The following is a 22,724-nucleotide window of genomic DNA, read 5'->3' on the forward strand; positions in this document are numbered from 1 at the left end:
TGATGGGAGTTCTTAATTTTAATACAGTCTAATTTATCAATCTTTTTTCTTTTTAGATAATGCTTTTTTAATTCTAACAAACCTTGGCCTCTCCTAAGAACCTGAAAATATCTTGCATTTTATTTTCTGGAAGGCTTAATGTTTGAAATTTCAGATTTATATACAATCACTATAATTTGCTTGTATGGATTTTTGTGTATGGTATGAATTCAGGATCAAGTTTCATTTTTACCATATGGATAGCCAATTGACTCAATATCATTTATTGAAAAGATGCCACCTGTCACAAATCAAGAGTCTATAAATATACATAAATTAGTTTTTGAACTCTCCTTTCTGGTTCATTAGCCTTTTTTTGAATCCAAACTTTTAATTACTTTGTTTTAAAATTTCTCTGTAATTCATTTTCTTCTTCAAGAATCTTAGCTATTTTGGGCCCTATGCATTTCCATGTAAATTTTAGAATCAGCTTGTCAGTTTTCATAAAAACCTACTGGAACTTTTATTGAATTTGTTTGAATATATTCATTACATTAAACCCAATGAATTTAGGGAGAATTAACATCTTTATAATACTGAATCATCCAATGCATACATATTTATTAAGGTCTTCTATGCTTTTGAAAATGTTTTATGGTGTTCTGTACAGAGGTGTACATTTTTTATTAGGCTTACTCCTAGGTATTTAATGCTTTGAAGAACTGTTCTATATGACATCTTTAAGTTTTTTCTAGATGATGTTTATTTCTGGTATGGAGAATTACAACCAATTTTTGTGTATTGATTTTGTACTTAGCATTCTTGTTAAATGTTCTTATTCATTCTAAAACTTTATCTGAAGATTCTTTTGGGTTTTCTGTGACCCAATCATATCACCCGCGAATTTTATTTCTTACTTTCTGATCCTTATGCATCTTATGTCTTTTTCTTGCCTTATTGCACTGGCTAGACCATCCATTATAATACTGATCAGACATCATTATTTCACTTGGATACTAGTGAGAGATACTAGGTTTTTTCAGGTACTCTTTGTCAGATTAAGTAAATTTCTTTCTATTCCTAGTTTTTAAAGAGTTTTCTTTACATCATTAATGAACGTTGAATTTATCAGAGGTGTTTTATGCAAATTTGAGATGGAGGGAATCAAGGTGATCTTAAAATTATCAAGATTGAGATCATTTTTATTTTGTTAATATGATGAATTCATTAATTAATATTATGATGTTGAACAAAACTTACATTCTTGGATTCATTTAATAACCATATGTTATATTTCCTTTTGGACAAAGGCATTTAATAGTCCCTTTTTCAGAATCACTTGGGCCTTCTCCAGTTTCTCTCTCATTTTCTTTCTCTCTCTATATATACACATATACACACATGCATATACATGCACACACATACATGTATCTTTTACCACTGTATCCCCCAAACACACGACCTGAAATCTGAGTTTAGAGTAGATGCTAGCATTTAATAGATACTAAATAAACACTTGCTGACCGTATTTAGATGCTTTTAGTTAAATCACTCATAGTTAGCATGTACATATCAGACATCAAATAACTCTGTTAGATGTTTTTCTAGTTAGTCTCATAATTGTTTATATCAGATTTTTGGAAATAACCCAGGAGAATGAAGTACTCTGTTTAGAATTCCTTTTAATAAGGGCATTTAAAAATGAGTATATGATTAAGGTAGTAGTACATTTTATGAGAATGCTCTTATTAGGATTTCTGGAGAGTCTCTATTAAATTATTTAGATTTAGAATAGTCTTTGGAATCTGAAAAGCCTAACCCCTGCTCTAAGGCAGGAACATACCTGGTATATTCAAGGAGCATTGAGGAGATGGATGTGGCTAGAATAGTGAAGGATGGAGACTGCAGGACGTAACGTTGGAAAGTTGGGTGTGGACAGATCATGCAGACCTTGAAGACCATTGTAAGAACGTTGGCTATAATTTACTAAGAGGTGAAGTCATTGGAAGTTTTGAACAAAAACCATGATCTACTTATGTTTTCACAGAATTACTTTGGCTGCTCTATTGAAATAGGCTGAAAGATGACAAAGGTAGAAACAAGAAATGCCAGCAGGGGAGATGATAACAATACGAGTGATGACAGTGGCTAAGTCCAGGTAGTGGGAGGTGAACTGATTTAAAGTAGTCAAATTCTGGATGTATTTTGAAAAAAGAACATACGAGTTTTCTAAATAATTGAACAAGGGGTTTAAGAAAAAGAATAATCAAGTTTAACCCCCAAGGTTTTGGCCCAAGCCTTTCAAAGGATGGAATTACTACTGTGTGAAATAAAAGATTGAGATTGCAGAAGGAACAGATTTGGTGAGTGGGGTTGGTATCAGAAGGTCAGTTTGGGGAAGTTTAAGTTTGCAGTGTCTATTAGCCATTCAAATAAAGAGGCCAACTGAGCCTGGAGTTAATTGATTCAGACTGGAGATATTTATTTGGGAGCCACTGGCATATAGATGATTGGCATAAAGCTAAGAATATTTATTGCTTAGAGAAGGTATATGGACAGAGAAGGAAAGATATGCAAGGACTGGGCCCTGGCAGTCTAATGTTGATAGTTTGGGGAGAGGAGGACCAACAAGTAAGGAAACCTGAAAGGAGCAACTACAAAAACATTAGGGAAACCGGGAGAATACAGCATGGTGTCCTACAGGCCAAGTGCAGGAAATATTTCAAAGAGGATAGAGGACCAACTGTGAGGATTTGCCCCCAGAAGGAGTACGAGGACAGAGAACCAACCACTGGATGGAACAACATTATAGCACGTTGTATTACTGAGGGGGATACTGATGCAGAAGAAAGGAGGTTAAGTTCAGGATCAAAGTCCTTGAGTAGATGAGAGGCTATGGAATTCCATATTCAAGGAGAGGGACTTACCTTCTTTCTAGTTAAGAAGAAAACCAGGCAGAAAATCCCCAAATCCATAAGTAGTACCTATTTGAACAATAAGGAAGACTATCCTAATAATCCTGTAAAGATCTGGAATGAGGCTAAGTCTCCTTACCTGGGAAGTTAGTTTAATCTTTAGAGACATTCAATAAATAATACAATGCTTTCACCTGGGAGTGGGTAGGTGGGTCATTCCTGTTGGATAATGCTAAATTTATCTCATTATTCAATATGCAATTAAATTTGTTTACCAATTTCTTAGTAGAGTGCAAAAAGAGAGTCTTAAAAGACTCTAAAATTTTTGAACTGCAAGAAAAAAATCCTTTAGATTTCAAGAATAGTAATTTTTGTTGCTGCTGTTTCAAAAAACAAAATGCGGTAGGTTATCCTTTCGCAAGTCTAGTTAATGACTGGACTTAGGAAAGAGAGACCTGAGGCAAAGCCTATGGCAATTAATCTTCTAGAAACTCATTAATTGATAGTAGAAGACTAAAATGACCCAGTGTTTAGCAATTCTACATCTGTAATAATTGGGACTGGAATATTTTACAAATTTCAACTCTAAAATTTTGGTTTCATTCATAAATTATAGAGAGAGTGTTTAAAGACTGGCTTTGAAATACTAATTGTTACAATATCATTTGAGAATTTTTCAAGCTTAAAAATTATGATTAAGAATTATTATAGAAGAGATGATATAGAAGAGACAAAAATCTCTGCCTAGCAGAATTCATATTATAGTAAATGAGACACGGAACATGCAACAAATGCAATAAATAGATAAATTATATAATGTATGTGAAGAGGATTAAATGCTATGAAAAAATAGAGCCGGGTAAGAGTTACATTTCACCTTTAAAAAGTTTACAGTTCATAAACTAAGTGAGCATAACATTAAAAATAAGCCAACTACAATTCTTTTTACATACTTGGTTGATTCCCTTGCTGGAGATTAGAACAGTTCTGTCCCTGCCCTCCTGAGATGAAAAGGAAAGGTGAGATAAGGTGAGCAGAGCTGCTGGCTGGGGCAGGAAACAGGAACAGTGGAGTGAAAGGAAAGATGCTTAGTCATGTAATGACAGGCACTGACTTAAACAATATGCTAAATCTAGATTTGGTAAACTCTATTAAATACTTTTTCAGGTTTTACAACAAACCAAGTTCCTTAAACAGAAATAACTTAGGTGTTTGTTGTTGTTTGTTACTGTGTAGTATTCTTCTTGACCCAACCCCTAACTAACCCCACTAGTTTGGTGACCTTGATAAAGTCACCTCTTTGATTCTCAGGTTCCAAGGAACACTGACATCCTGACATCATAATGTTACTATGAGGATTAAGTGAGATTTTAACTGGTAAAGAACATAAAGCTCTTTAGAGCTATTATTACCGTAGTTTAATAATAATACATTACTTTCTTAATTCTAATGTTTTTTCAAGGGTTGAGAAAAAAAAAAAACAGAGGTTCTAATATCTATATGGTCTTGAATTTGAGTGTCATTAACAATAACCCCTACTGAGACTATTACGGCAGTAACACAGGCGTATGAAATTAAAAGAGCTAAGCAAAAAGATACATGAAGCCAAGCCAAAGGGCCCTGGCCTATCCCTGAGTTAGTAAATCTCTTCATATTCTTCAGTCCCTGCTCAAACAGAGGAGCTGTACATATTTATCTGTGGTCGTTAAATAAATTATTCCTCATAAACATACAAACATAGATGATTATATTAGCATTAACACTGATGAAAAAATGTAAATATTTTGTGACTAAAACTGCACATATGTTCAATTATTCTGTTTTAAAACAGTAGTGAAATAGTATCTGACAAAATGAAAAATAAAAGTAAGGTAAATAAAGAGAACAGGTGTTAGGGATTCAATTAATGGGAGACATCACAGATTTTGTTTATTATAGAACTCGTGAAAAACTATGTATTTCTATTATAAGAATTCTACAACTTACTTTCTGCTGTAACAACTGCTTTGAACCAATCAATAATTATTGAGTAGTTAAAAATCAAACACTCATTTACTGGACACCCCCCGCCCTCAACATGCCTGTTCCACAGACATTCCCCTTGATATACGTGGTGTGCACCTTTCTGAAAACATGGAGAGGCACTCAAGTTTTCATGTCTTGTAACTTAAAAGAGGAAATCACAATACTTCTGCAACTCCAATCACTCTTACCCGGCTCTATTTTTTCATAGCATTTAATCCTCTTCAAACACATTATATAATTTACCTATTTATTGCATTTGTTGCATGTTATGTGTCTTATTTACTATAATACAAATTCTGCTAGGCAGAGCTTTTTGTCTATCTGATTCCTTAATGAATATTAAGAACTTAGAACAGTGCCTGGGTACGTAGAAGCAGGTCAATAAATATTTGTCAGATAAATGAATAAAGGAATTCTTCTTAAGTATCTCTCTTTAAAAAAGATTAGGCACTTTCCCTTGGATCCAAACTAGGGTTAGAAGGTTAAACGGCACGTTTTGACATATTTGGCTTAATATTTGTTCTCTTAATATTTTATCCTACATAGGTATGCAGCTCTATCCAGTTTTCTAAAAACATTCTAGCAGTATTTTCTGCAATGACCTACTACATTGACCTTCCTCTCGACTGAAAGAACAATAATTACTATGCCTGAAACCAATAGTTAGCTCTACTCAGAATCCCTTAAATAATCATTTAATTTCACTGTGATTTCTTTTTTCTGAGACCATTGTTAATGACTTGGATGACTTTTTTTAAATTGACAAAATTGTATATAATTATGATGTAGAACATCTTTTGATAAACAGATACATTATGGATAGGCTAAGTCAAGCTAATTAACATATGCCTCATCTCGTATACTTTTTCTGTTGACAAAACTTAAAGTCTACTCTCTTAGCAATTTTCAAATATATACTATATTGTTATTAACTATAGGCACTATGATGTACAACAGAGCTCTTGAATTTATTCCTCCTAACAGAAATTTTGTATCCTCTGACCAACATCTCCCCAACTTCTCTACCCTCTAGCCACTGGTGACCACCATTCTACTTCCTGCATCTATGAGTTCAACTGTTTAGATTCCATATATAAGCGAAATCATTCATTATTTCTCTTTCTGTGCCTGACTTATTTCTCTTAATATAATGCCTTTCAGGTTCATCCACATTGTCACAAATGACAGGATTTCCTGCTTTAGGGCTGAGTAATATTCTATTGTGTGCATATACCACATTTTCCTTATCCATTCATCCTTTGATGGAAACTCAAGTTGGCTATTGTGAATAATGTTGAAGTGAACTTGGTAGTGCAGATATCTCTTCGACATATTGATTTCATTTCCTTCAGATATATATGGCAGTGGTGAGATTGCTGGACCATATAAAAGTTCTATTTTTGAGAAACTTCCATATTGTTTCTCATAGTGGCTGTACTAATTTACATTCCAACCAACAGTGTACAAGGGTTCCCTTTTCTCCACATCCTTGCCATCACTTGTTCTCTTTCATTTTTGTTAATCACCGTTCTAACAAGTAGGAGGTAATAATTCATTGTAGTTTTGTGATTGGTGATGTTAAGCATTTTTTCATCTATCTATTGGCCATTTGTATGTCATCTTTAGAGAAATGTCTATTTATTCAGGTACTTTGTTCATTTTTTGAGTTGTTTTATTTCTACTGAGTTGTTTGAGTACCTTATGTATTTTGGATATTAACCCCTTATCAGATAAATGCTTTGCAAATATTTCTCCCATTCTATTGGTTATCTCTTTACTCTGTGGATTGTTTCCTTTGCTATGCAGAGCTTTGTGTTTTGATGTAATGCCATTTGTCTATTATATGTTTGCTTTTGTTGCCTGTGTTTTTGTCATCATATCCAAAACAATCATTGCCCAGACCAATGTCATAGAGCTGTTTCCCTATGTTTTCTTTGAGTAGTTTCACAGTTTCAGATCTTATGTTTAAGTCTTTAACCCATTTTGAGTTGATTTTTGTATAAGATATGAGATAAGGGTCTAATTTCATTCTGCAAGTGAGTATCTAGGTTTCTCAGCACTGGAACAACTTTTAAAAGATATTCTCTGTTGACATTTCTTTATGGAAAAATTGTATTAGTTGTATTTATATTTACATTCTTTCCAGTTTATTGTTCCCCTTTGGATATGTCGCTAGGCCCTTATCTTTTTATCATAATCATTTTTCTGAGATATTCAGTTAATCCACACTTTGTTTCATTTTACTCTTTAAGTGTCCTAAAACTTTTTTTTAAATGTGGTGGAGGGAATTCTTTTCTTTTTCCTCCCTCCTTCCCTCCCTTCTTCCCTTCGTCCCTCCCTTCCTTCCTTCCCTTTGCCTAAATTACCTTTTTGGTAGACTTCTGAGATTTCTTTCTACTCTGCAGTCATTTTTGACTAGCGATAATCTTGTGATACATCTTTTTGAGAAAGGTTTCCCTGCTGTTTAAATTTCTTCCTATGACAACTATGTCTTGTGATATCGTCAAAAAATTTTCTTTCCTTCACCCCTATTTCTCCCATGTATTGATTTGTCTATTTAACTAATTTAGAAGATGCATATTGAAGACATAATACCTTGAGAGTTCTGAAAATTAATTATATATGTGGTTGGCAATTTATTTTGGTCCAAAAGGAACTACTATAATTATTACCTCTTGGTTCCATATACTACATTAACATAAATTTTTTATGTTCCAAAAGAATTTTTTAATGATATTTGTGGGTTATGCTACTAGCAATGGAATATTAGCTTTTCTCCCAGCTTAGTTGTCTCCATGAAAGGTACACTCTCAAGAAGATACACTCTTGACCTTTTCTGTCTCCATAACTCCAGAGATGTATTGTTATGTGTCCTTACATTCATGGGCAATCTAGATCCATTTTTCTTCCAGAGCTATTAAACTCTAATTCAGAGTTTAAGTTGTTTTTGATAGTGGACATCTATCAACTTCTGACCACTATTTCCCTTTTTGATTTTGCCTAACCATGGTAAAGATGCCTGTTTCAAAAATCAATCTTTTTTCCTTAGCTCACAGGACTCAGATATACAATATACAAACACCATATGCAATGGTTCTAAAATGTAATGGTTAATCCTCGGTAGCTCTTTTAAAAAGAGTTATCACTTCTTCAGCCTTTGTGCTTCTTATTGGGTTAGGTTCAGGTTATTAACTCCTCTGAGACAAACTGTGATCTCCTTCTATATCAGTTTCCAATTAGAACTCCTGTCCCATACCAGTCATAGATGGTATATCCATGGTATAGCTATTTTTAAAATATGTTTTTCAGATGTGCTCATCACTATAACAGAAGTTATTAGTTATGATGTCTATCATAAAAGTGTTTATAGCATAAGGCATGGAACAATTGATTATAACATAAATATGGTAGAAATTTGAGGAGGGTGGTCAGAGACCAGGGGAATTAAAAAAGAATAAAGGACAGATGCGGAGGGGTAAAAGGTGGGAAATGAAAGGATCTTCCTGACAAGTGAAACGTCAGAGAAGGAGATGTTTTGTGTTCACAGAACTGCCTAACTAGAGAAGAGGAGGTACAGAAAGAATTAAGTCATTCAAAATTGTGTATATTATGCAAACATTTATATAAATACTGAACATATAACAAAATATCCAATAGAATACTTCTCATATTTTTTTCTGAGTATTTACACTTTATGCTTTAGAATATTGTCCTGGCAGAGCTCTGAGTTTATGTTTATTGAGTACAACAGAATTTAACCATGGGATTTGTAGTTATGAATAATAATGGGTAGATGGGGAGGGGAGCAAGGTTGGGAATAAAGAACCTTCCTTTCTTCTAGAATCTAAACTCAGAAGATGTATAATTCACCATCTTATTGTGAAATGAGGCTTTCATTCCTTTTCTGGAACATGGCAGCAATCATTCTCCAGTTAGATCTAAATGATTGAATTGCAAGGTGAACTGTCTTGGTGACTAACTCATTTTCCCTCACCTCCAGCACCCCCTTTTCCCAAGATCAAGCAATTTTCTTGTGTAATGAACTGTATCTGCTATCAAGTGGCCTGGAAATTAAGAGGTCCAAAGTGTCTTCCAAATCCTTGTTTCCTATTTGGTATCATGACGTCTTTCGCTGCTACATCACTGATCTATGTTTCCCAAGACTATACAAAGGAGGAATGCAGAAATGAATGGAATGGCAGAATAATGTTATACGTGGGGGAAAGGCTTCAATCGATTTTGTATTATTCAGGGAATAGTTTTCTAGCTAATGTGTTGTCAAATTCTTTGCATCAGAAGCTTTTGTCTGGTTGATAGCTTTTGGTCAGTTCTGTAATGACTAGCAGTGGAAGGAGAACAGATACAAGGACATGCTTTAAAAGCAACACCAACCTTCAAAAGTGGATCTGAGTGGTTTGATTTATGCCCATGACATACCCAAAGTCTGGAGAAAGTGAGTTCAAGGGAGGACAAAAAAATGTAAGCAAACTAGGTAGTAAGGAAAAAAACAGAATTAAAACTGTACGTTTTCTTGATTTACTATGACTTCCACAGACACAGAAAACAAAACCAGAACTATAATCAATTTGTTCAGTCAGTTCAAGAGACTAATATTTTTTCATCTAGTCAATTTATAAATATTTATTTTAGCAGACAATATCTGTATACTTTCTTCTACTAGCCATTTCTGTTATTTATAAAGTTTATGCTAAACAGTTGATGTTTTATATATTCATACATTACTTTTTGGCATTTACTAAAAATGTCACCAGTTGGCTAATGAAAATGTCTGCCAGAAAATCTTCCATATTTTATGACATTACTTTTTAGAAATTAATATAGATATTTATTGGTGCTTACCAATCAAAAGCATGATTATCAAATGGGCAGATTCAGGAAATAAGCTACTAAAGAGAAAAGTTACTTATTTAATGTAATTCAATATACAGAAAATAATAAAATTCCAGAACTATTTACAATATTAAAAAAACATAAATTGTTGTCAGTAAGAGTAAAACATGCTGAATAATGTTGGTTTCCCATGTGTATGCTTTATATACTATTATAATTAAGAATGGCTTTACCTGTAGCTAAAATATGTCTTCTGAAGGTAAAACAACATACTTATCTAAGCCTATATAGCAATAATATAAAACAGTATCAAATCTAGGAATAAAGTAATTTGACTCCTTGTGGGCATTTTTTATGATGTGCAGGAACACCTTATAAAGTAACCTAGAAAGAAACATGTGATTAAATTCAATCACATTTGACAATTAATAGAACACCTTGGCCAAAGTCTAGGCAGATAATTTCAGAGACAAAACTGGTCATAAAATGAAAGCCATTCCTTTGCAAAAGCCTTCAGATATAAAAAGTAACATTTTTTTTTGAAACCCTATTGGTGAATTTAACACAAAAGACCTTAACTAGGTCTCAAGATACTTAGCTAGCAGGATCACTGGCTTAATCAGTGATGAAATTTATTAGATATTTACATATGTTTGTGATTGGTCCACTTAAGTGTTTTCATACATATATATATATATATATATGGACTATATATATTCCATATATGTATATATATTCTAAAATGTTGAACAATTCATATGTTCCAGTGTGAATAAGCTACCAGTTTTGAAAAATTTTGAAGCATGGTGAGACAAACTCATATAATTCTACTGGCAACACACATTGGTACAATCCTTCTTGAGAGGAAGCTGATAAAATATTTTAAAAGACACAACTGTGTTCACTCCCACTGATTCAGTAATTTCAGTTTTGAGAACACTTTCCCAGGAAATGATCAAAAACCAACCAAACGAAAACTATATCATAACAATGTTTATTTAAAAAACAAAAAAGGGAGTAATTTAAATGTTCAACAATAAATAACTGGCTTAGGAAATGACAGTATATCAATTTGAGAAACATAGCAGACAAGTGAAAAAGGACAAATATAAAGGCTATGTACCTGTATCAGGAAAATGTATGTGACATGTCAGTTAAAACAGCATAATACTAAATTACATGTAGTTCTCCTAAGTGTATGGAAAAGACTAATTGTTATGTAACTATATAAACTATACATGGGAAAAAAGATTCAATAATGCAGGTTTTACTGAATAACTCAGTTGGGGGTAGGAATAGGGATAATTGCTTTGACTCTAGGTATTGTGTGATGTTGTTATGGTGGGTATTTGTCTCCTCAGACCTCAGAGTTCTGAGTCCATACCACCTTCATGCACAGCAGTAGACCCTGAAAGAAAACAAAACAGAAGCACAGACAGACACAGAGGCAAGAAATGGAGGGGTGCTTTTTGCCTATCTAAAGGTGTTCCGATTCTTCACTTGTGTGACCTGCGTACACGTCTACTCTCAGGGTCTGTGAAAAAAACAAAATCTCTTATATCCTTATTAAAAATTCCAATCATTTGGCTTGGACGAGTTTGAATTGCTGCAAACCAAGAAACAAAAATAAGTCTTAATATTTATATTATAGTCTTTAACTTGTGCCTTTTTTTTTTTTTTTTTTTTTTTTTTCTGAGACTGGGCCTCACTTGTTGTCCAAGTTGGAAAGCAACGGCACAATCTCAGCTCACTGCAGCCTCGACCTCCTGTGTTCAAGGGATCCTCCTGCTTCAGCCTGCTGAGTAGCTGGGACTACAGGTATGTACCACCATGCCTGGCTAATTTTATTTTTCATAGAGACAAGGTTTCACTATGTTGCCCAGGCTGGTCTCAAACTCCTGGACTCAAGCAATCCTCCTGGCTTGACTTCCTAAAGTGCTGGGATTACAGGCATGAGCCATCATGCCCAGCAACTTGTATTTTTAAAAAGAATTGTGTAAGAATGATAAGAATCCTATGCCATCTAACTGCATTGCAAATACTGTTAATTTATCCTAAGGTAAAAAGTTTACTTATTTTTTATTGATGCAGAATAGATGTGCACAGTTTTGAGGAACATGTGATAACTTAATACATTCATAAAATTTGTAAAGATCAAATCAGTGTACTTGGGATATCCAACACCTTAATTATCTGTCTTTTCTTTATGCTAGAACCATTCAAATTGGAAGTTTACTTATTGTTTAGACAGTTTCTTAAATAATAAAGCTAATGTAAGCTAATAGTATTTCTAGACAACATAATATTCCAACAAGTGTTAAACAAACAGCATGTTACTATCTCTTCTTTTTGCTCTTTAGGTTAGAATTAATACAACTATGCCTGAAGTGACATTTTCAGGGATACAAACGATCTCATCGTTAAGCCTTGAACAGAAAGGCACTGTGTAGAAATCTAGTGGATTATGCCCTTACTATTTGACTCTAATCTTTCCTGAGAGTCTGCTTTTGCTGTTTTTGTTACCTTTCATATATTTTTACCATGTGCCAGATCCTACATAAAACACTTCACATACACTGTCCCTTTTGCCCTTCATAAAACTTCTGGGCTGGAATGTTTTACCAACTGCAGAAACCTTCCCTCTTTTCTACAATTATTGAGTGTACTTCTCATCAGACAATGCTTTCCGAATAACAAATGCAAAAATGAAAGCTCAGACTAGGAGACAGATGTTAAAAAAATAATAATAATAAAAGTGATAAATGTGGCCGGGCGCAGTGACTCATGCCTGTAATCCCAGCACTTTGGGAGGCCGAGGCAGGCAGATCACGAGGTCAGGAGTTTGAAACCAGCCTGATCAACATGGTGAAACCCCGTCTCTCCTAAAAGTACAAAAATGAGCTAGGCATGGCAGCACGTGCCCTGTAATCCCAGCTACTCGGGGGGCTGAGGAAGGAGAATCGCTTGAACCTGGGAGACGGAGGTTGCAGTGAGCCAAGATCGTGCCATCCACTCCGGCCTGGGCAATAAGAGCAAAACTCTGTCTAAAAACAAAAACAAACAAAAACAAAACAAAAGTGATAAATGCCATAGTAGTGATATGTACAAAGTACCCTGACGTATGTGAGGGAATTACTAGCTATTCTGGGTATTCTTGGGTATTCTGAGTCCATACCAGGAGGTGGTTGTCTAATCCCCAAGAATTCTGATACACCCGGAGAAGTGCTGAGATAATCTGAAATCCAGGGAAAGAAAACTAATTTGCCTTCTCAGAAATACGTCAGGTAATCTAGAAGATGCAGAATCTGAATGACAGGACATTAGTATATGTTAAGCTGCAGTAAATATAATAGTGAAAAAATAGCAAGTATTAAAAAATACATTGGGGACTCCTTTTTATATTAATTCATATATCATATACTTTTGAGGGCATGCCATGTACTAAGGCAGTATTAGGACCTGGAAAGCCCACTATAAAAATGTATCACCTGGAACAACTTCATTAATATTGTAAACATGGGAAATATTAATTATGCTTTATATTGCTGAACTTTTAGCAGCAGTGCAGCACTACTTGCTAAAATAATCCACCCTGCGTGTGCAGGCCCATTCCTGTAATCTCAGCACTTTGGGAGGCCAAAGTGTGAGGATTGTTTGAGCCCACGAGTTTTAGACCAGCCTGGGCAACATGGCGAAACCCCGTCTCTACAAAAAGTACAAAAAATTAGCAGGCATGGTGGTGCACGCCTGTAGTCCCAGGTACTTGGGAGGATGAGGTGGGAAGATCACTCAAGCCTAGGAGGTCAAGGCTGCAGTGAGTCATGATCGCACCACTGCACTCCAGCCTGGGCAACAGAGCAGGACCCTGTCTCAAAAAAGAGAAAAAAAAAGATAATCTGCAAATATTATTGTTCATGTGTGCTTAATTTGCAAAGTCACATCTTATTTTTGTGTTGCTTTTCCTTGCAGAATTATTCCTTCTTACATGATTATTCAAAATTAATGCAGGAACAGAAAAATACAAATACCACATGTTCTCACTTACAAATGGGAGCTAAGCATGGAGTACACATGGACATAAATATGGGAACAACAGGCACTGCAGACTACTAGAGAAACTACATACTGGTTACTATGCTGACTACCTGGGTGCAATATATCCACGTAACAAACCTGCACATGTATCCCGTGTCTAAAATAACAACTGATATTTTGTAAAAAGTTAAGTTCTCTTGACGCTGTCCTGCTCACTTTTTCGTTTCCCTCACAGAACACTAATTCACATCTTCCATATGGTAGACGCTCTTAACTTCAAGGCCCTTCATGGCCTACAGGTGCTTTCAATGTAACGTCCCACATCCTTAGCACCTTTGTACGGTTTAGCTCCTGCTTACCGACCTCTAAGGCCTCATCTGGAACTATGAGCCCATTTTATTCAATGCTTTAATGCTATTGGATTTGTACTGCAAAGCACTATTCTTTCATTGTGAGATTTCTGCATATGCTGTGACTTCTGCCTTTAATACTCTCTTCTCCTACTCTTCTGACAACACTATTACTTCTCCAAGAAAGATTTCCTTGACTCTGGGTTTGTTTAGATCTTTCTCTTAGGTACACCATATTTCCTTGACATTTGTGTATCAGCCTTTTAATATGTTTCTCCCACAAACTTGTAAGCTTCTTGAGATCAGGGACCATATTAGGCATTTATAGTTCCATGCAGTATCTGCCACATAGAATATGCTCAAGAATATTAGTTGACCTGTAATTCCAGCACTTTGAGAGGCCAAGGCGGGTGAATCACCTGAAGTCAGGAGTTCGAGACCAGCCGGGCCAATACGGTAAAACCCCGTCTCTACCAAAAATACAAAAAATTAGCTGAGCATGGTGTTGCACGCCTATAGTCCCAGCTACTCAGAAGACTGAGGCAGGAGAATGCTTGGACCTGGAAGGCAGAGGTTGCAGTGAGCCGAGATCCTGCCACTGCACTCCAGCCTGGGTGACACAGGGAGACTGTCTCAAAAATAAATAAATAAAAATAAAAATAAAGAATATGAGTTGAATGAACTAATGAACAATTAAAACTTCTACATGGCACAATGCTAAATGTTATATACAGAGTAATGACCAATTAGCATAATGCTATAAATCTGCAAATTAAAGATGAACAAATAAAACATATTTCTCAATCATGAAATACAAAACTTGCATACTGTGAGTGGTAGAATAGTGGCTCCCAACGATATCCACGTCCTAATTCCCCAAACCTGGGAAAAGATTTGGTTATATGGCAAAGGGGAATTTACATTGTAGAGGGAATTAAGCATGCTAATCAGCTGACCTTTAAATGAAGAGATATTTTGCATTATCTGGATGGGCCCAGTTCAGTCACTAAGGCCCTTATAACTGGAAGAGGGAGGCAGAACAGAGGAACAAGCAAGCTGGCAAGATGCAAAGGACTCTGTTGGATGTTGCTGACTTTGAGGACCGAGGAAGTGGCTTAAAACCAAGGAGTGTGAGCAGCATCTAGAAGCTGAAGCAGGCCTGGAAATGGAGTCTCCCCTAGGCCCTTCTGAGGGAACTCAATTCCGCCAAAACCTTGATTTGAGTCTTGTGAGACCTGTTTTGGACTTCTCACTTCCAAAATAGTAAAACAATACATTTACTTTTCTTTTAATTAAAACAATTTTTTTTTTTTGGAGGTCTCTGTTGCCCAAACTGGAATGCAGTGGTGCAAACATGGCTCACTGCAGCCTCTACCTCCTGGGCTCAAGTCATCTTCCCACCTCAGCCTCCCAGGTAGCTGGAATTACAGGCCTGCGCCACCATGCCCAGCTAATTTTTATATCTTTTGTAGACATAGGGTTTCGCCATGTTGCCCAGCTGGTCTCGAACCATTGAGCTCAAGCGATCTGCCAACCTAGACCTCCCAAAGTGCTGGGATTAAAGGTGTGAGCCACTGAGACTGGCCAATTTATGTTATTTTAATCCACTAAGTTTGTGGTAATTTTTAACAGCAGCAATAGGAAACAAATACACATTCCCACAAGGAACAGGATTAACTTTGGCTGCATATGACAGAAAACCTAAGAGAATGGCAGCTGAAGCAAGATGTACATTTGTTTCTTTCTAAGAGAAAGCAAAATCTGGAAAAGGAAGTTCAGGGCTGGTAATGGTATTCCACAGTGTCAAGGAATCGGGCTCCTTGGGTCTTTTTGCTCTGCATGACTTAAGGGGCTCTAGACAACTCTGCCCAAGTTGAGAAAATCTAGCAGGATTTCAATCCACAGGAAGAAGGGAAAGGATGGTGAAGCATCTCTTTCTGAAGATCTTCGTCAATGTTGTGCACACCACTTACATCTCTTTGGCCAGAACTAAGCAGCATAGTGAGACCTAGATACACACAAGTAAAGAAAGAGAACCATTTTTTTTTTTTTTTCCTAGAGGCAGGTCTCACTCTGTTGCCCCAGCTGAAGTGCAGTTGTGTGATCAGAGCTCACTTCACCCTTGAACTCCTGGGCTCAAGTGATCCTCCTGCCTCAGCTTTTTGGGTAGCTGGGAACTGTAGGTGTGTTTTATGAGGCCTAGCTAATTTTAAATTTTTTTGTAGAGAGTAGATCTTACTATGTTGCCCAGGCTGGGCTCCAACACCTGGCCTTAAGCAATCCTCCTGCCTTGGCTTCCCAAAGCACTGGGATTATAGGCATGAACCACCACACCCAGCTAAGAGTTATTTCAAGTGGCCATGTGATAAAAATGGACAGTTCTATCATTTAAAAAGAGGAAGAAACATATTAGGGACAATTAGCTCTGTCTTAATACTGTGGTATGATTTTTTTCTCTCATTGTTTTAAATATGTAAAAGTTATCTTGTCTAGATTTTAGATTAAGGCAGAGGTCATTATTCCACAAATAGGTTATTGAATAATTACTATGTGATAGTATTTGCCAGATTTTGCAAGTACGTACATTAGAACATGAGTATATACTTGTTCAACAAATGACATAAGATATTTGTATCACATTTAACATTAGTACTGTAATTAATGGAAATAGCAGAATTATTGGTTGATAAGAAATAAGGTTAAAATGCTTTATTTCTATATGCATATTACTCAGGGTCCTGGCAGGAAGCAGATGGCACATTCAAAGGATACACTGAAGAGAGTTTAATGAAGAGACGATTTACAAGGTGTGGACAGATTTTAGGAGAAGGAGTGATGAAGCAATCAACCATTACCACCCTGGGCCTGAAGACACAAAGAGAATAAGCAGTTTCTGGAACTTGGCAAGACCTGTGGCCATGGGATGAGGGTGTCAGACAGGAGCCAGGGACCTCAGGTAGAGGAATGAAGCTAGAGCCACAGCCAGGCAGCAGGGAATAGAATAAATATCCTGACCTCTCTCTTTTTCCTTTCTCTGATCATTTGCCAAAGCCTCCAAATTGGCTGAAACCAAATAGGAACCAGAGGGCAAAGAAGCCTGGGTGATGTGACTGCCACAGAAGTCAGCCTCGCAGAGCATGGAAAAGCAAAGAATGGACTTTGAAGGACAAAGCATAACAAGGATAATATGAAAAAGCAAAGCATTTCACAGAGTTGGAACGATTCAAAAAATTTTAAACAAAAAGAGAAAGGGAAATGATCCAAACAGAGCGGGGACAAAGAAAGACAGAGGAAGGGAATGATTACAAAGTAAAACAGTGGGGAGGGGCACAGTGTCTGATCTATTTATGTAAGTAGGATAAAGACAGTGAGCAAAGAAATAGAGGCATGAGGTCTGAAGAGAATGAGAAGGGTGTGACCAGGGATCTTAAAGTTGTGCATATAATTGGACACAGGGTATTTATCACCAACTTTCTCATGTGAATTTAATACAATGGTAGAACATCTAAAACCTGTTACTGACTGCAAACATTATAAATGCCTGTACACCAAGGATTGAACAGAGGCAAAGACTGTAACTGAGGATCTGTGGTTTGCAGAATGCCAGCACTTTAGGTCAAAGAAACTGCCATACTCTGTAACAGAATCAATTAGCTGCTAAAAGAAGTCAAGATGACAGAAAAAAGAAATACATGAAGACAAAAGAGAAAAAACAGCGGTAGAAACCAGCTATCAGACCCGATATCATGGTGAATACTTAAAATTCACTTAAATCAAAAATATGCGTGTTGCTTCCTCTCAAGTTACCTAACGTATAATTAAGTATAGAAAAAAATGTTATTCATATTCGTAAGTAATATTAGTAATAGAAACTACAGTCTAACTTCTATGGAGGCAGCCTTTGAAAGAAATCCTTTTTAATTATTGTGACTTCATGGAAAATACTAGTTTTACTTTTTGGATGTTCACCGACATCCTGCAAATCTCTTTCTCCATATATTTATACTTACATCTATCTCTGTATTAGACACGTTCCTGAAAAATCACCCCCTAAGTAAGAAACTTCATGTGTTAACATTTCATTGACTTATATTAAAAATAGGAGCCTCATTCCCCAGAGGGGTAAGAACCATTTTGTGGTAAACTATGTAACAAAATCAAAAAGTATGGAGAAAACATTTGTCCCTGTGATACCTCCTGGGAGGCTGTATTCGAAGGGCTGGCATGGGTCCTATGGCCAACTGTGGGTTCTGCATCATCCTGTAGTCATGTTTCCTTCCTGACTCAATGACTGCAGAATTTGGTGAGACTGCAACAGTGAAATGACCATTGCCCTTCTTTGTTCCACGGTGAACCACAAATCCAGAATTACCGTAGGTCAGGAGCCATGGTCAGAGCCAAGAATTGAGTAGCGGCTTTATGGGACCTCTAAATTCTGTACTTTGAGGGATAACATGTATCACATTCTTTTCCTTCAAAATCTCTAAGATTAAAATTAGGTATTGAATTCAAGAGTTACATTTACATGCTATCCTTCCATGAAATTAACCAACTTTAAATTTCGATGAAGACTAGAGAATTATACATTGCACTTCTCAATGTGTTTTGGAAGAGGTATGTGGGAATGATATGCTTCATGTGGATCACCATGAAATCTCTACATTTTAAATTTAAGATAATTTTATGTCAAATTTTATCCTAATTTATACATGATTCATATATGAAAAGCAAATAGCAGGTGCAAAGGGTTTATGAAAAATTTATAGAAAAAACTCAGTATTGGAACTATTTTATCCATTTACATTTTACCCGTAAATTTGGAAAAGTTAGTATAGCAATTCATTTCTAGAATATCTTCCCTTCAGCATACATAATCCCAGTGCTCAGTAGCAGCAGAGTGTTAACATTTCATTGACATATTAAAAATAAGCATATATATTGCATGTATGCTGTATGACAGCACTACAATTACTAAAATCAAGAATGCAGGATACATGTTAAACTCATATATTAGTATCCCCTACCATTGGATTTGAATAAGCCTAAATTTTAATAATCTTCTTTTATAAATAGATTCTAAAGACTTTTCCCCTATTCTTTAGTTATATTTAAGAGATAAGAAGCAACCATCACACATGCATCATGTTTAAAGCAGTAATTTATTCTGAGATTTACTTTCATCTGTTTTCTTTCCAGTCCAGATATCAATATTTTCAAGAACATTACAGTAAAGTATAATAATCAAACATTCAATTCATAACCTACATACTTATCAGAAGCTTTTACAAAATGGAAATTTTATGTTAGAAGATTTGGGCTACCAGTAATATTCACTGTGCATATTTTAAAAATAAGGTGAAAAGAGTTCATTGTTTAGGGAAAATGATTGTGGAGAAACTAAAATCACGAGCAATTTTAGTCTGGATATTAATGACAGTAATCACTTTCACATCCATGACTCTAGCTGTTCCTAAGGACTAAGGGGATGAAGGCAGATTATGTATCTTACTGTCAAGAACAGGGTCAGAAAAGGTCAACAATATTAATTTAAGAAATGTTTATTAAGCACCTACTATTGGCTACATACTCCACTAGGTGTTGAGGACATAGAAATAAGAATAAAAAAAAGTTGCCTGAAAAGGTACTTGTCCACAGAGTCTGGCCTAAACTAACTAAACCAGAAGCCACTAAAGGAAGAAAATGACTTCTGTTTGTCTCTTCACTTCATCTCTTTACGAGGTGAGAATGAACACTGAAGGAAGCTTAGAGGGGAGGTATAGGCCAGAGAACATGAGAAAATGCTATTTGTAATACTTCCTAAGTTTAAGAGTAGATAAAATGTGTGCTAGAGTTGGAAAGTTTTTTGTTTTTTTTTTCCTTACTGTGGGGGCAATTCCATAGTCTATGACCTGATTCAGTAGGTGACTGAAAAACATTGTACAACTCTTAAAAAGGGAGGAAGAGCTCACACTTAACCAAGCAAAGGACACCGTGTTGACATGCACAAGTTTCGGTTAACATGGTATCGAGGACAGCGAGGACTGCCTGTACTTAAAATGATCATTAAGACTAATGATTCTAGTTTTGGCATTAAGGATGAATGCAGATATATAGTCATCGTGTATAGCAAAGAATATTTACAGTCACATTTCATGGACCAATAAATAATGCATTTACTTCTCAAAATGCCCAAGAAAATGTGGGAGAGAAAATGTTCATCTACATTCAAGATTAAACTTTCTAACTTTAAATCACCAGACTTCAGTTGTAAATTTATTTCAGTTGAAAGGTTTGAAGACATTATTAACGAATATTCTAAAATTCCAGGAGGTGTTTAAAAGATAATTTTAACCTAATAAAAAAATCCTGCCATGATGTGGCAAAAATTGTAAGCATAAATTTATTGAGCACCTATTATGTGTCACTGTACTAGGTGATGTACTACGTTATTTCCAATACTCTGGTCATGTTTCAGTTTTCTCCGTTTCTCTATCAATAACTCCTACATTGTTAATTTATATTATTTGGAATACAGCTCATTTATTCCATAAAGTTGGTCCCAAAGACGTTTCCTTATTCGAAGGAGGTGGGAAGCAGGAAGGAAACCTAAATCTAAATTCTACTGAACACTGAAGACAACTTTCTTGATATTTGTGGTTATCTGCGTGGTCTTTTCAGAAATCCCCAAACTTTTACCAAGTCAAGGATAAAATAAGATAAAATCAGCAATCTGTCAGGTTCAGAGATCACATCTGTCAGCCGATGCTTCTTGCCTTAAGGTCCTGCACAGCGATGACCGCTCATTTAGGAAGGAATTCATGGCCTGCGGATACAGGCTTAGCTCTGAGTCCTGCCGCCTAGGATCCCAGGGATCTACGCGAGGAGGAGGGCGGGGAGGGCGGACCGGGTGGGGGAGGCCGAGGTGACAGCAGGTGAGGGCCGGGTGCCGATGGGGAAGTGAGACAAGCACCGTGTGGGTATTACTCATTCCGCTCTACTAACGAGGCTGCTGGCAAGCGGAACTTCTAGCCTCTCTTTCAGTCCAGCTGAAGTTCAATCTCATTGAAGTCACTTCCCATCCTGGTTCGCTTGGGGGGAAACCGGGCGTCCCTGGAAGGGAAGGGAGTCCGGGCTGCGCGGGTCAGGTAGCCTCTCTCCGGGCGCCGCATGTCCTCGCCGTCCCCGAAACTGCCCTTCCCCTCTTCAAGGGAACTCCCCGGGGAGTCCAGACCGCGATCCCTTTCCTTGGCCCCGGGGTGCGCGGGGCTGACACGCGAGGCGTGGAACTGATGGTAGCCCTGCCTCCAGGAAGCAGGCAGGCGGAGACCTCTGGGCGCTCGGAGGGGCAGCTCCGAGGGCACAGGGTCCAGAGAGAATCAGCCAGATCTCTCCCTGCCCCGGGCAGCCGCGGCGGGTGTGGCCAGCGCGGAGGCAGGACGCCGCCGAGCCTCCAACTTTACCTTTCCAACTCCGACAGCCCGTCGCCTTTCTGACCACGTCCCCACGGTTTCCCAACACCCGCCTCCCTCACCCCACCACACCTGAGGAAAACTTTTCCCTCGCCCCTCAATTCAAATTCACCAGTGCCCACGGTTGCCGCAAACCGCCCAGTCCCTAGCAACAAGGTTCCGGCCGTAGAGCGAGCGCCTCTAGGTGTAAGGAAGGTGATGTCGTAAAGCCGGGAGTGTCGTAAACCAGGTGCGGTGGGGAGGGGGGAGGGGTGGAGGCGGAGGGGTGGGGGGGAAGGGGGAGGGAGGGGGAGGAGGTGACTCGAGCATTTAGACACAAGCGAGAGGATCATGGCGGATGGCCCCAGGTGTAAGCGCAGAAAGCAGGCGAACCCGCGGCGCAATAACGGTGAGTGGCGGAGGGGACCGGGGAGCAGCGGAGTCAGGGGGAGCCGGGCAGCCGGGGCGCCCCCGGGGGTGAGAGGGGCGAGCCGGGCTGGGGGCGGCCGGGGCAGGGACGGCAAAGTGGAGTGGGAAAGTAGAAAGTAGTGCTCTCTGCCCCCCTCCGCTGCCGTCGCTGCCGGAGCCGCGCCGCGGCCGCTCGCTCTCCCTGAACCGTTATGTCTCTTACCTGGTCTCTCTCCGCCTAGCGGCTCCAGCCGCCCCTGCCGCCTCCCTGGACCGTTAGCCGCCGCCGGCGCCGCCGCATCCCCGGCGCAGGGCGGGCGGCCGGGACGCGCTGGCCACTTTTCTGGTCCCGGGTGGAGCGGCTGTTGCTTCTTTCGGCACTTTTCCCCACTCTTGTACCCTTCGGCGCCTCCCTCTGCACTTCCTCCCGGCCCCCTCGGCGGGATTCTCCCTCAGCGCCCAAGCACCCGGGAGCCGCAGAACAAACTTGTGCCCGGCGCTGACCGTGCAAAGTGGCTTCCGCGCGCCGCGGCCCCGGCTGGCGCCGTCGTTCGGGCCCCGCGACTCGGGCCGGGCTGTGGGCGCGCGGCGGGCGGGCGGCGGCGGGACGGGACGACCGCGGGTTGCGTGGGGTCCGTGCGCGCGTGTGCGCGGGCGCCGGCGGTGCGCGCCGCGGGCGGACAGGGCTTGGCCGGCGGCGGTAAAGTTGGGAC

General features: G+C 38.3%; 1 protein-coding gene and 2 long non-coding RNA genes across 5 annotated transcripts in view; 1 reads left to right on the forward strand and 2 right to left on the reverse strand.

The window, feature by feature from the left end:
* LOC126963363 (uncharacterized) overlaps nt 1-22,578 on the reverse strand; it is a 162,259-nt gene extending 139,681 nt beyond the window's left edge. The window contains exon 1 of the long non-coding RNA XR_007729041.1: nt 22,235-22,578. This is a non-coding gene — a long non-coding RNA (uncharacterized LOC126963363). The remainder of the gene's footprint in view (nt 1-22,234) is intronic.
* Nucleotides 10,749-21,882, reverse strand: LOC126963365 (uncharacterized). Its single transcript, XR_007729043.1, has 2 exons — nt 21,616-21,882; nt 10,749-21,265 (listed from the first exon to the last, which is right to left on the reverse strand). It is a non-coding gene; the product is annotated as an uncharacterized LOC126963365 (long non-coding RNA).
* ZEB1 (zinc finger E-box binding homeobox 1) overlaps nt 21,894-22,724 on the forward strand; it is a 185,041-nt gene continuing 184,210 nt past the window's right edge. For 2 of the 3 annotated variants that reach the window (XM_050805608.1, XM_050805609.1), the window contains exon 1: nt 21,894-22,012. In XM_050805608.1, the coding sequence (XP_050661565.1) occupies nt 21,955-22,012 (58 nt within the window). In that variant the 5' untranslated portion in view covers nt 21,894-21,954. The remainder of the gene's footprint in view (nt 22,013-22,724) is intronic. The other variant, XM_050805611.1, reaches the window with a different exon arrangement.

The sequence above is a fragment of the Macaca thibetana genome, chromosome 9 (assembly GCF_024542745.1).
Source record: "Macaca thibetana thibetana isolate TM-01 chromosome 9, ASM2454274v1, whole genome shotgun sequence".
Classification (NCBI taxonomy): Eukaryota; Metazoa; Chordata; class Mammalia; order Primates; family Cercopithecidae; genus Macaca; species Macaca thibetana.